This window comes from Triturus cristatus, chromosome 6 (assembly GCF_964204655.1).
Source record: "Triturus cristatus chromosome 6, aTriCri1.1, whole genome shotgun sequence".
Classification (NCBI taxonomy): domain Eukaryota; kingdom Metazoa; phylum Chordata; class Amphibia; order Caudata; family Salamandridae; genus Triturus; species Triturus cristatus.
The window spans coordinates 955,709,761-955,721,980 of record NC_140589.1 but is presented as its reverse complement, the minus strand read 5'-3'; the positions used below and the strand labels follow the sequence as shown (position 1 = coordinate 955,721,980).

The 12,220-nt window shown below is 52.3% G+C and overlaps 1 protein-coding gene across 1 annotated transcript in view; it reads right to left on the bottom strand.

The window, feature by feature from the left end:
- IGF2R (insulin like growth factor 2 receptor) overlaps positions 1-12,220 on the bottom strand; it is a 1,674,612-nt gene that overhangs the window by 331,242 nt on the left and 1,331,150 nt on the right. The window contains exon 36 of the mRNA XM_085611652.1: positions 10,192-10,341. Coding sequence (XP_085467778.1) covers positions 10,192-10,341 — 150 coding nt within the window. The remainder of the gene's footprint in view (positions 1-10,191; positions 10,342-12,220) is intronic.

Below are 12,220 nucleotides of genomic sequence, written 5' to 3'. Positions count from 1 at the left end.
TATAGGTGGAAAGGCATACAATAGACCGTAACTCCACTAGCGACGAAAAGCGTCGCTGAGCGAGTGCCGCCTTGGAAATTCCAACGTGCAGAAATTATGACATTGCGCGTTCTCTTCGGTGGCGAATAGATCTAACCAAGGCTCTCCCCACTGCTGAAAGAGACCTTGCACCACATCCGAGTGCAGACGCCATTCGTGACCCATCAAGCACCGGCGGCTGAGTTCGTCCTCCCTGGCGATCAGAGAACCTGCCAGGTGTTGAACCACTAAGGTAATGCCTTGATGTTCCAGCCACGTCCAGAGGCGCAGAGCCTCCTGACATAGGGTCCAGGACCCCAACCTGTTTGTCGCAATACCACATGGTGGTGTTGTCCATGAACACCTGCACCACACTTCCCCGGACAGAGGGAAGGAATGCTTTCAGTTCAAGCCAGATTGCCCGAAGCTCCAAAAGGTTGATATGGAGCCAGACCTCCGCCGGAGACCAGAGTCCTCTGATCTCCGCCTCCCCCAAGTGGCCTCCCCATCCCAGGAGGGACGCATCCGTCACCACTGTGTGCTCCGGTTGGGGAAGGGAGAGGGATCTGCCACTGACCCAATCACGATTCGTGAGCCACCACCGCAACTGCTGTGCAGTGCCCTCCGAGATCTGGACATGAACGGACAGGTTGCCCTGATGCTGCGCCCACTGGAACTTCAGGTCCCACTGCAGAGCTCGTATATGCCATCTGGCATGTGTCACCAGCAGGATGCAGGAGGCCATCAGGCCCAGAAGCCGGAGGGTCATCCTGACTGAAACCGAGGACAGAGGCTGAAAGATCGGAATCATAGCCTGAATATCCCGGACTCGATGCTCGGGAGGATAAAACCGAAACAGCGTCGAATCCAGAACCGCTCCAATGAAGGGGAGCTTCTGAGGGGGACTCAGGTGCGACTTCGGCACGTTGATGGAGAACCGCAGCAAATGTAGGAGGTCGACCGTAGTCTGAAGGTGGGTGACGACTGTCTGGGGCGAGCCCGCCTTCAACAACCAGTCATCGAGGTAGGGGAGGACCTGCACAGATGAGCTGCAACCACCGCCATCACTTTCGTGAACACCCGAGGGGTGCTGGTAAGGCCAATGGGGAGCACGGCAAACTGAAAATGCTCCTTGCTGACCGTAAAACGCAGGTAACGCCGGTGGGCCGGCAGGACGGGAATGTGAAAATATGCGTCCTGCAAGTCCAACGCTACCATCCAGTCTCCAGGGTCGAAGGCAGCTAAGACCTGAGCCAGAGTCAGCATCTTGAACTTCTCCTTCTGGAGGAAGCAACTGACGTCCCGGAGGTCGAAGATAGGACTCGATGGCCCCCTTGGCCAAGAGGGCCGGGACTTCCTGTCGGAAAAGAGCCAAGTGATCCCCCGACATGCGGTGGCACCGAGGTGGCATGGCAGGAGGGGAGGACTGAAAGGGAAGGGAGTAACCGTGGCAGATTATCTGCAGCACCCATTTGTCTGATGTAATCTCGTGCCAGTGAAGAAGGTGTTGGCGGATCCTGCAACTCACCGGCGTGGGGTGCTCCCCGAAGTACAGATTAGGAAGGTTTGGAGGCGGAAGCAGCTGGGGTGGAGGTGGACGGACCCGCACACTGGTTCCCGGACCCGCCCCTGCGGAAGCCACGACCCCAGCCGCGCTGGGGCTGTTTCTGCACAGGCTTAGGGGAAAGGCGCGCCTGACTGCCTCTACCTTGGCCACGACAGGAACAAAAACCAAGAGAGGCTGAGCTCTTAGTAGAAAGGCCCAAGGACTTGGCTGTAGCCCGCAAATCCTTAAAGCGTTCCAGAGCATTGTCAGCCTTGTCGCCAAACAGGCAGGTGCCATCAAAGGGCATGTCCATGAGCGAGCTTTGGACATCGGGCAAGAACCCAGTAGAACGCAACCAGGCGTGACGTCGCACCGCCACAGTAGTAGAAATCGCCCTGTCCAATGAGTCAGCGGTGCCCAGCCCACACCGAAAGGCGAACTTAGCTGCATCCTTACTGTAGGAAGGTGAATATCTGACTATGGTTACCCCCACTTTTTTGCCTAGTGTCTAGCTGGTTTTTCTACTTAGTAGGCCTGAGATCCTGCCATTCAGGGTCTCAGGCTGTCTGCTCTCTCTTTAAAATGGACTCCATGTACCCTAGGTACATACCCAATTGGTAAGGATCACCTTATTGGACCCTGTACAGTGTACCCTAGGTACCCAGGGCATAGGTGTACCCTAGGCCTACCAGGGGCTGCAGTACGTATTATGCCACCCCTGGCCTGGCCTTCCATTATGACACAACTGGCTGATCCCTCAGCTGGGGCAAGGTCGTGTAATCACCCCTTGCTTAGGTGTAGTATTCCTATACCTACCTTATATATAGACACATGTGTACCTATCAGCCACTCCTATGGCAGGCCTTAACAATCCTGGAGGCAGAGAGCTTGGTAACATGTGAGATGGTGCTCTGGCATGAGCTGAGTCTGTCTGCAGCTTTCGGAACCATGTCCTTATAGCTGTTCCATGATATCGCCTACCATATACTCTTAAAGTGCCTTATAATCTTAAACGGTTATGGTAACTATAGTTTGGCTTTATCAAAACATGTCGTGTAAGGTGTCTAACACTTTGGAATAATACCCCCATACCATTTCTGGTGAAGAGATTACTATTCCTCCCTTCTAGAGGGAGAGACATGTTAAAATCCTACTTTGCTGTTTAACTCTCACCATAGCCTCAGCATCACAAAATGGATTCTGCTGCCACAGACACGAGTTTGACCTCCTGCAGCTGGGAGCCCTCCCAGCCAGGGAGGCCTGGACAATAGGTTTCCTGCTTGGGGAGGTGCTAGCACCTCCCCAGACAGACTTTAGTGTATTGGGGTAGGGAGGGCTGAAAGGAATGAGACATGCCTGGGGCACACAAGGTGCTCCATGCATAGTCCAGTTCAAACCGGTGCTGGGGCACTCCAGCCCCAGCGCGAAACTGGACAAAGGAAAGGGGGTGTAGCCACCCCCCTTCCTGGTCCCACCCATAGGAGGGACCTTGCAGGTAGCCCAGCCCACTAGCCCAGTATATCAGTAGGTAGCTGAGCCCTGCAGAATTGGATTATCCTGAATCTGCAACTTGAACAGAAACTCTGGACCTTCGACATTCGACCTCTGGAAGAAGACTGAAGAATTTCCCTTGTGGCCAAGGAGTGACCACCCTGGGCAACCAGGCACCATTCAGCGACCGCTGCTTGCTTTGCGACTAATCCTACGAGGGACGACTGCAGAGACTGACCAGCGCCGAGACTTCCAGACACCTCTGACCCAGATCCACATCTCCAGCAAAGCTGAGACCCATGGAGGCGACGAGGGACGTGGGACCGGCGACTTGGGAAAAGTGGCTAGTAACTGACTAGCGCGACTTCGGAGGCTTCCTCGAGGCTGTGCTTGGGGAATTGAGAAGCCCCAATCCCGAGCACCATCTGCAAAGAAGATCAGCTCCCCACACTTCACGTGTTCTGCGTGGGGCCCTTCTGCACCTGAGTTGCTCGACGTGTTGTCCGGTTGCTGGCCCGTTGGCTAGTAGCCTCTGCGACGACGAACCTTTGATTCTAACTTGCTGGTCCGGCTCCTCCAGACTGGCACCCGCTCCTCTGTGAAAGAGAAGCACCCCAGACCTTCCTGGTCTGCACCAGAAGCAAGTCCTCCATTCTGCGTGGGTTCCGCTTGCCAAGGCTTGTTGGGTCCTAGCTCGACATCGACGCCGCCGACAGCAAGAGCCTTCGTGGGACAGCTCATCTCCTGGTCGTCCTCGACGCCTCCTGGTACCCGTGGCTGCTGCGACAAGCTTCACCTCTTCACCTGCATCTTCACGACATGGCCTGGTTCCTTCCTGGTTCCTTCCTGGCTCCTGGCTGGTGACCTAGACTCTGTCCCTTCTGCTTGCAGGTATCCTTCTTTCTTGATTCCATCCTTGGGATCCACCGGACACTCTTCACTGACTGCCTGTCAGCAACTTTCCTTCAGGCATCCATTGGAGTCGACGACGAAACCCGACGCAAGTTCACACCTATGCACCCGCAGCCCGTGGGCTAGGTAACTTGAGTACTCCGGTGCTCACAAGGGTATTGACTATTCTAGGGTCTAGATTCCAAGTCTCGACTTCCTAGTTACTCCAGAAGTGTCCTAAAACTCTTAATTTCTAATTGTTACTATTTCTATCGACTTTTACGCATTACGCGTGAGTGTTTCCACTCTGCACCTGAATCCCGTGGGCCTCCCACGTCCTAACCTTTGGTAGTATAGTGTAGCCCCAGCGATTCCCTAGGCCTATCCTGTGTTCGTGACAGTGGTTCTTATACCACTTACTTAGTATATGGTTTGCGTGGCCCCTAGGGCCTAACTGTATTACTTGTGAGAAGTTGGCCTGATATGTAGTGCTCACTATTCTAGTGATCACTGTGTATCATTCCAAACGACCCTTATTGATGATTGGTTGTAAGTCAACCTTTTAGACCAGCTATCCTAGTAGCGTGGATACGAGCAGTCTTAGGCTAAACTCTAGAGGGCGTGTTAAGCCAGCTGTTTACCATCACATATACCCCTTGAACACCAAGTGAAAGGACACCACACAAGTTGTTATGAAAATAAAAGGATATTTATTTATAACAGGACTACCCTGGCTCTTTATGAGTCAGGGAGCTAAGCACACTACAAAACTCTTAGGAAAATACTTCAGTTGCACAATTTACACAAATGCCCGAGGGGCACGAGAAACCACCTACACTAACAGTGAAATGCGAATGGTTAGAGTCTGGAGATACTGATCCCGGAGTGATCCGATCAGTGGGACTAAACGAAAAAGGAACTGGACACTTGTAGAGCGAACCTGCGATGGAGCACCGAGATGCTCGAGTTACCTAGCCCGGAGGCTGCGGCTGCGTGAAGTTCGTCAGGATGTCGGGAGTCCTCGTGTAGTCTCAGGAGCCTGAAAGAAGAAGTTGCTGGCAGGCGACCAGTGACTATGTTCAGAGCGATCCAAGCCTGGATCGGTGGTGAAGGAAACCTGAAAGCAGAGGGGACTCAGTTCTCAACCGCTAGCCAGCGATCGTGTGGGTACCAGGAGGGTACCGGCGGAAGTCACCTCGACCAGGTGAGTGGGTGACGTCGGACTCGGCTGTTCCTCGGACCAGGAGGCGCGGTGGCGACCAGGATGGAGGGCGAGCTGTCCCACGAAGGTGTCTACTGTTGATGATGCTGGGCCCAGGAAGGGGCAGCGGATCTTGGCAGTGGCCACCCAAGCGGGGGAGTCAAGATGGCGTCGGGAGTGGACCAGGAGGGTCCGGGGTACTCCTCTGTTGAAGGGGAGCAAGAGCCAGTCTGGAGCAACCAGACTAGTGATGAAACAAAACGTGGTGCGTCGTGAAGCGGGCCACAAGCCGGTCGGCAAGTGGTCGGACAACGCGGTGAACAGCAAGGAGCGGAAGGGCCCCCCACGCAGATCTCGTGGATGCTGGGGAGACAGACTTCGATGCTGGAGCTGCTCAGGGTTTAGGGTTTCTCAAACCCTAGGTGCACTCACTCGAGGGTCCCTCGGTGGGCGTGCTAGATAAGCGTCGTGCAGGTCCTGAAGATAGCCGGTCCCGCAGGTCTCGTCACACCTACGACTCTCAGCTGAGCTGATGAGGGAGGTAAAAGGTCAGAGATGGCAGGGAACTCGGGTCTCGTCGAGCTGGGCAGTCTTGATCCGTAGGAGAGACTTACAGCAAACCGCAAGCGCTTAGGTGGTGCCTGCTGGTGCAGGGTGGCTACTCCTTAGCCACAAGGGAGAGTCTTCAGAAATAGTCAAGAGTTCCTTTCGTGGAAAGTGGTTCGTGATTCGGAGGTATCCGATTATCTGATTATCCAATTTGGGAAGGGGACTCGCTCCTACCTTTATTCTAAGAAAAGGGGCTGGCCCGTGACTAGGTTCTACCTATGGGTGGAGCCAGGAGGGGGGTGGTTACACCCCTATCCTTTGTCCGGCTTCGCGCCAGCTCAGGGGCCGGTGTGCCCCCGAAACTGGTTTGAGCCGGGCTATGCACAGTGAGCACCGGGGTGCCACTTGCAGTCACCTTCCTTTCAGCCCTGCCCACCTGGGATACACAAACCCTGTCTGGGACGGTGCTAACACCGCCCTCGACAGGAAACCCTTTGTCCAAGCTCCCTTTGCTGGAAGGTCCCCCAGCAGCGGGAGGTCAGACTTGTGTCTGGTGGCAGCATCCATTTTGTGATGCTGAGGCTTGAGTCAACTTTAACCGGGGTTCAAGGTTACTTCCATGTCGTGTCCCTCTAAAAGGGGGGGAATGCCAACCCCGTCACCCGGACTGGCGAGGGGTTCGTATTCCCATTCGTATGACACCTTACTCGACATGTGTAGGTGATGCGAGGCCAAAGTTAGCAAATAACCGCTAGGATTATAAGGCATTAAAAGTAGTTGGCCCGCGTCACCATGGAACGGCTATTAGGACTTGGTTCCACAAGCCGTCGACGGGCTCAGCTCGCGCCAGAGCACCGTCCCACATGATCCCCTGCACTCTGCCTTCAGGATTGATAAGGCCTGCCATAGGAGTGACTGATAGGAACCCATGTGTCCATGTTAGGGTTTAGGTGTAGGAATACTACACCTACAGCAACGGGTGATTACACCACGTGGCCCCAGCTGTCGTGCAGCCAGTTGTGTCAGATTTTGGCGGCCATTCCAGGGGTGGCATAATACATGCTTCAGCCCCTGGTAGGCCCTGGGTACACCGATGCCCTGGATACCTGTGGTATGCTGAGACAGGGACTGACAAGGCGGCCCAGTTCCAATTAGTGGATGCACCTAACGTACATGTGTGTTAATTTCGAGAGAGAACAGCTAGGCTGTGGGTCTGATTGGCAGGCCCACAGCCGGAGAAAGTCGTAAACCAATGAAGCAAAAGCAAAAAATCTGGGTGATCATAGGATTGCAGACCCTACTCTCCTACATTACTTACCTGTGTAACTTAATGTATGCTTAAATAAGACTGTGTTGTACTTGCATCGAATCTCATAAAGAGTGCTGAGGGTATTTTGACTAGAATAATTACATTCTATTTTTATATATCTGCTGTGGTGTCCTTTCATTTGGTATTCAAGGGATTACAAATGGTATAACAGCTGGCTTCACATGCCATTCAGAGTTTAGCCTAAGACTGCTCTTGTCCATGCTACCACTAGGATAGCTGGTCTATAAGGTTGACTTTACAACCAATCACCATAAGGGTTGTTTGGACTGATACAGGGTGTACACTAGAACTAGTGACATCATATAACAGGCCAACTTCTCACACTTACCCTCAGCTACTGCCTGAGAAAACACAGCCTACACCTTCTCAGGACACTGAGGCAACACCTGAGCAACGGCATCCCACACCGCGTGGGAGTAGCAGTGTTCACCGACCGCAGCCCTAAGCTGGCTGAAGAGAACAACCGCTACCCAAACTGGTCCAGCCGTTTAGAGTCCTTATCTGGCGGGGCTGTAGGAAAAGCACTCTGAAGTTGAGGCCTGAATGACCAGGCTCTCAGGTGTAGGGTGAGTAGTTAAAAAGGCGAGGTCACCAGGCAAAGGTCGGTGGCGCCTGGCGACGTTTTTATCCACAGGGGCCCCCGTGGCCGGCCTCGACCAAGTGCCCAAGAGGACGTCGGTAAGGGCGTCATTGAAGGGAAGCAACGGCTCCGACGAAGTAGACGCCGTATGGAGCACCTCGGTGAAGAGGTTGGTCTTGAGGGCCACTATGGGGAGGTCAAGATTGAAGGCCTCAGCTGCTCGACGGAGGACCATCATGTTGGAGGCACCTTCCTCCATCGTAGGCGGGGGGAGGCGAACCCCGGGTCAGAGGAGACATCAAGGTCGCCTGCCTCCTCCAAGTCGTCCACCCAATCCTGCTCGGAGTCACATTGCCGGGCAAGAGGGTCCTCGGACCCTTCTCAGTCTTTGTTCGCCTCTGGCGTAGAGGGAGCTGGTCACGGCGGCGGAGCCGGAGAAGGGACGAGCGGCGTCGGGAACGGCGCCGGCCGGGGTCGGACCAGCGCCGTCTCCCAATGCGGATCCCAGGCCAGAACGAAATGGTCCTTGAACCGGGGCAAGGGAGAAATAAACGGCACCCAGTGCGGCGCCGAGGGTGGCGCCGGGGCCAGAGCCGGCAACACCGCACCTCGTGGCGCCAGGGCTGGAGCCACTGGCGCAGGATCCTGTGGCGCCCGGGCTGGCGCAGTTGGCGGAGCCACCGGGCCAACAGGATCTGGACACTGGACCGCGGGGCCTCAAGGTGCGCCGGCGGGAGCCCAAGGCCTAAAAAGGCGGTCCATGGTAGCAAGGAATTCTTGCACCTGTTTGGGAGTCGCCGACGGACCCGAGTATGGCAGGTAGGCCGCGGGACTCCCAGGCTCCAGGGGAGCCGCCGGGGCGAAGCCCCTGTCCCCGACGTCCGCCTCCGGGGAGCGACGGGGGGACATCGGAGAGCGAACACGCTTCTTCGACTTCTTTTTATGGCGTCGCTTACCGGAATCCGAAGGCGAAGACTTGGAGCCTGAGGAGCGACGGCTCCGGGCCCGCGAGCGGTCCCGGGAACGGCCCCTGGACCCAGAGCGGCGGCGTGACGAATGCCGGACCTCCAGCAACTTCCTATGCCGCTCCCGTAGGCCTTGGGGTCCATGGCTCGACAATCTCGTCAGTCTCGGGAGTCGTGGGCAGTCTCCAGGCAGTAGAGGCAAACATCATGAGGGTCCGCCACCGACATATTCCGGCGACAGGCCCCACAGACTTAAAGCCGGGCATCCCTACGTGCACCAGGAGAAAAGAGAGGAGACAAAAAGTCTCAAAATAGTAGTCAAAAAGTGACTAAGGTACGTGCTCAATCCAGATCTGTGCTTGCTGGTGCGGAAAAAGAAAGAACTGACGTCAGCGTGCATGGGTGGCGCCTAAGTACTTTCCGTGGCGTCATCTCGGCGCTTACGCCAGTGACGGACGCGGAGCCGCACAACGCCACCTACTGATGCGCAGGGGTACTACTATGCAAAACTTTCCGGATCCAGTCTGACGCCTGGGGATATTCTAAGGTAAGGAATCTATCAGTAACTTGTCTCTTTCAGATACACAATCTTAACAAGGGATATCACTAAAGAGTTTATTTTGGCCAGAGAAGTCATTTAGCCAGTACAGAGCCTTTTCAAGAGAATCTCCACGGCAGAATCACTTCTCCATCCATTATCCTAACAGCCTAGAACAAACACCCAGATGGAAAGGAAATGTACTAGAGAAATTGAATACAGTTCAGAGAAAAAAAAAAGATGACCACAGTTGCTTATCTGTTGAAGAACAGAGCTTTCGGAGGAGATTCTCTTCATACGGTCACCTCTCCTCAATAACTGGAGCTTAGGTCTCCTCCAGTGAGGTGATTAGGCTACCAATAGTGCACGGTTTTAAAGGATTTCAGTCATGTTAAAATTGCTGCTCGTATCTTATAATATTGTACTTGGATTGTTATAAAACAAATTGTTGTGATTTTACTATGCCCTCTATGGAGCGTCTATAATGTATTATGGATCATATGTAGAATGTGATATTCATAGCACTATACTGTACGCCTGTTATGTATCATAGATCGTTTGTAGAATGTGATGTTCATAGTCCACCAGTTCCTATCCAACATAACTGCATTTCCCTGCTGCAACACACTTGGATAACTTGCTGTCCTCTGTCTTTTTTTTTGTTTGTAATTCTCCTTGGTTTCTCATATGTCAATATTTTTGTTACTTATGTTACTTTACTGTGATTTCATTTTGTATCATTCCTTTTGGAAAATCAATAAAAACAACTTGAAATAAAAAAGAAAATTGCTGCGGCTGTTTGAAAGTTACTGTAATACTCCCAGCACGATAACCAGAGTCATTAAACAATGGGAATCTATGAAATCTCCAATGCTGGATAAGTTGAAATTGTTGAGACATGGTCAACAGATCATCAGCCCTCTTTCAGGAGACAAACACACAAATGAAAAACAGAACTTTTGCAGGATGCCAACGTAAGAAATGGGAGAAGATTTGAACATTCAAGTATACTACTCAAACACAGAAATTTAAATGCAGCCTTAGCAAGCTATTACAATGGAGAACAGAGATATTAGTCTTACCAGATCAGTGCCTGGGGCACAATAAAATACAATCAGGGAAGTGTAGTTCAGCTCTTTCTCTGTTGGGCATGGGGTTGTACTTTCAAACTGTATGTAGACTTGTTGATTTGCCGAATTGATCTGGGGTGGTCCACTAATACGACCAATATCCTACAAAATACATACACAATCGGAGTAAATACTATGTTCTGTGTACACCCTTCAGTATTAACAGTGAACTAATTATAATAGGAAATTACTGACTGTGTGCAAGAAACAGTTGACGTGGGCTCAAATTACTTATCAAAAATGTACCTCAAGCACCTCCGTTGCAAGGATTTTCGAAGCGCCTGAAATAATTCTAGTTAGCCATTTGGGCACTCTGCTTAACCTAGAAATTAATCCACGTTTGTGACTATTTGTTGCTATTTTGCTGATCCTAGCACAGACAACATTTGCCAGTTGTCTATAATGTAGCACAACCCTAGGCTAATAGGTATAGTATGCAATACAAAGGGAGATAAGCTAAGTTCATTAATCACTGGAGGCTAACTCTCACAATATGCATATTAATAGATGGAAGTTTACTGAGGATGGGGAAATACAATGGCATAAATGGAGCTGATGGGGAAGACAAGAGAGAAAAAGTAGAGCATGGATATACTCAGCCGTGGTGGGTGCAGGTAACAGCGGTGGTGCTGTGGGACCGGGTGGAGGGGATTTCGATGGATACAGAGGGAAAATTAAATAAATATTTTCCCTCGTCATAGTCTGTCAGAATACCTCCCACCACCCTACTGCTGTTACCTGCACTAACCGTGGCTGGATATACTGGACAGTTAGTAGTAGTAGTAGTAGTAGCAAATCTCTTTATTCTTGACAGCTATACTATGCTATAAATGTTGCTGTACTCCATTCTTCACCAGGTGTCAAGCAGACATTCCTATCAATGTCCACAGACTAGACTTTGGGTACGCCCCTTTCAATCATTGGCTTTTTTAAGACCAACCTCTTTTAGTTATGGCTTGGGACTTTGCCAATCATGCCTTAGCTCTATGAAGTGGAGTATTCACCTATCGAACAAGTTACTTACCTTCTGTAACGATGTATCTGTAAGAAACATTAGTTAGTTAGATTCCTCACCTTAGAATATCCCCAGGCGTCAGGCTGGATCCGGAAAGATTTTTGTAGCAATACCACTTGCGCGTCGCTAGGTGTCGTCTGCGGCTCCACGTTTGTCATTGGCGTTGTGCGCCGGAATGACGTCAGAGTACTTAGACGCTGCCCTCGCACGCTGACGTCAGTTCTTGTACATAGCTTTCCGCACCAGGAACGCAGAGCCATGCAAGAGACCGACACTGGTGCCAAAAAGTCTAGGGCCCTGAACAGGATGACCTTAACCCTAGATGTCGGTTCGCAGAGCGGGGAGGATGGGTGGGTCGGTGAGGAATCTAACTAATGTTTCTTACAGATACATCGTTACCGAAGGCAAGTAACTTGTTCATCTGAAAGAAACACGTTAGTTAGATTCCTCACCTTAGAATAGATACCCCAGCAATACCAACCCCGGTGGAGGGTCTGCGAACCAAGATCTCACCAGAAAGTCCTGGAGAACAGAACGGCCAAAGAAGCCATCTCTCCGGACTTCGCTGTCCAGGCAATAGTGCTTGGCGAACGTGTGCAGTGAGACCCACGTCGCCGCCTGACAGATGTCCTGCAAGGAAACTCCCCATCCCAGGGCAGTAGTCGCCGCCGTGGCCCGGGTGGAATGGGCTCTCAGCCCAACAGGAGGGTCCTTTTTCGCCAAGGAGTAACAAACCTTTATACACAAGACGACCCACCGTGAGATGGTCCGCTTGTGTACGGCTCTCCCCTTCTTAGCACCTACGTATCCAACAAAAAGTTGGTCGTCCACCCGGAACTGTCTGGTGCGGTCCAAATAAAAGGACAGCGCACATTTGGGGTCCAGACGGTGGAGCCTCTCTTCCTCTTTCGAAGGATGCGGAGGCAGAAAGAAGGTGGGCAAAGTGACCGATTGCCCGATGTGAAA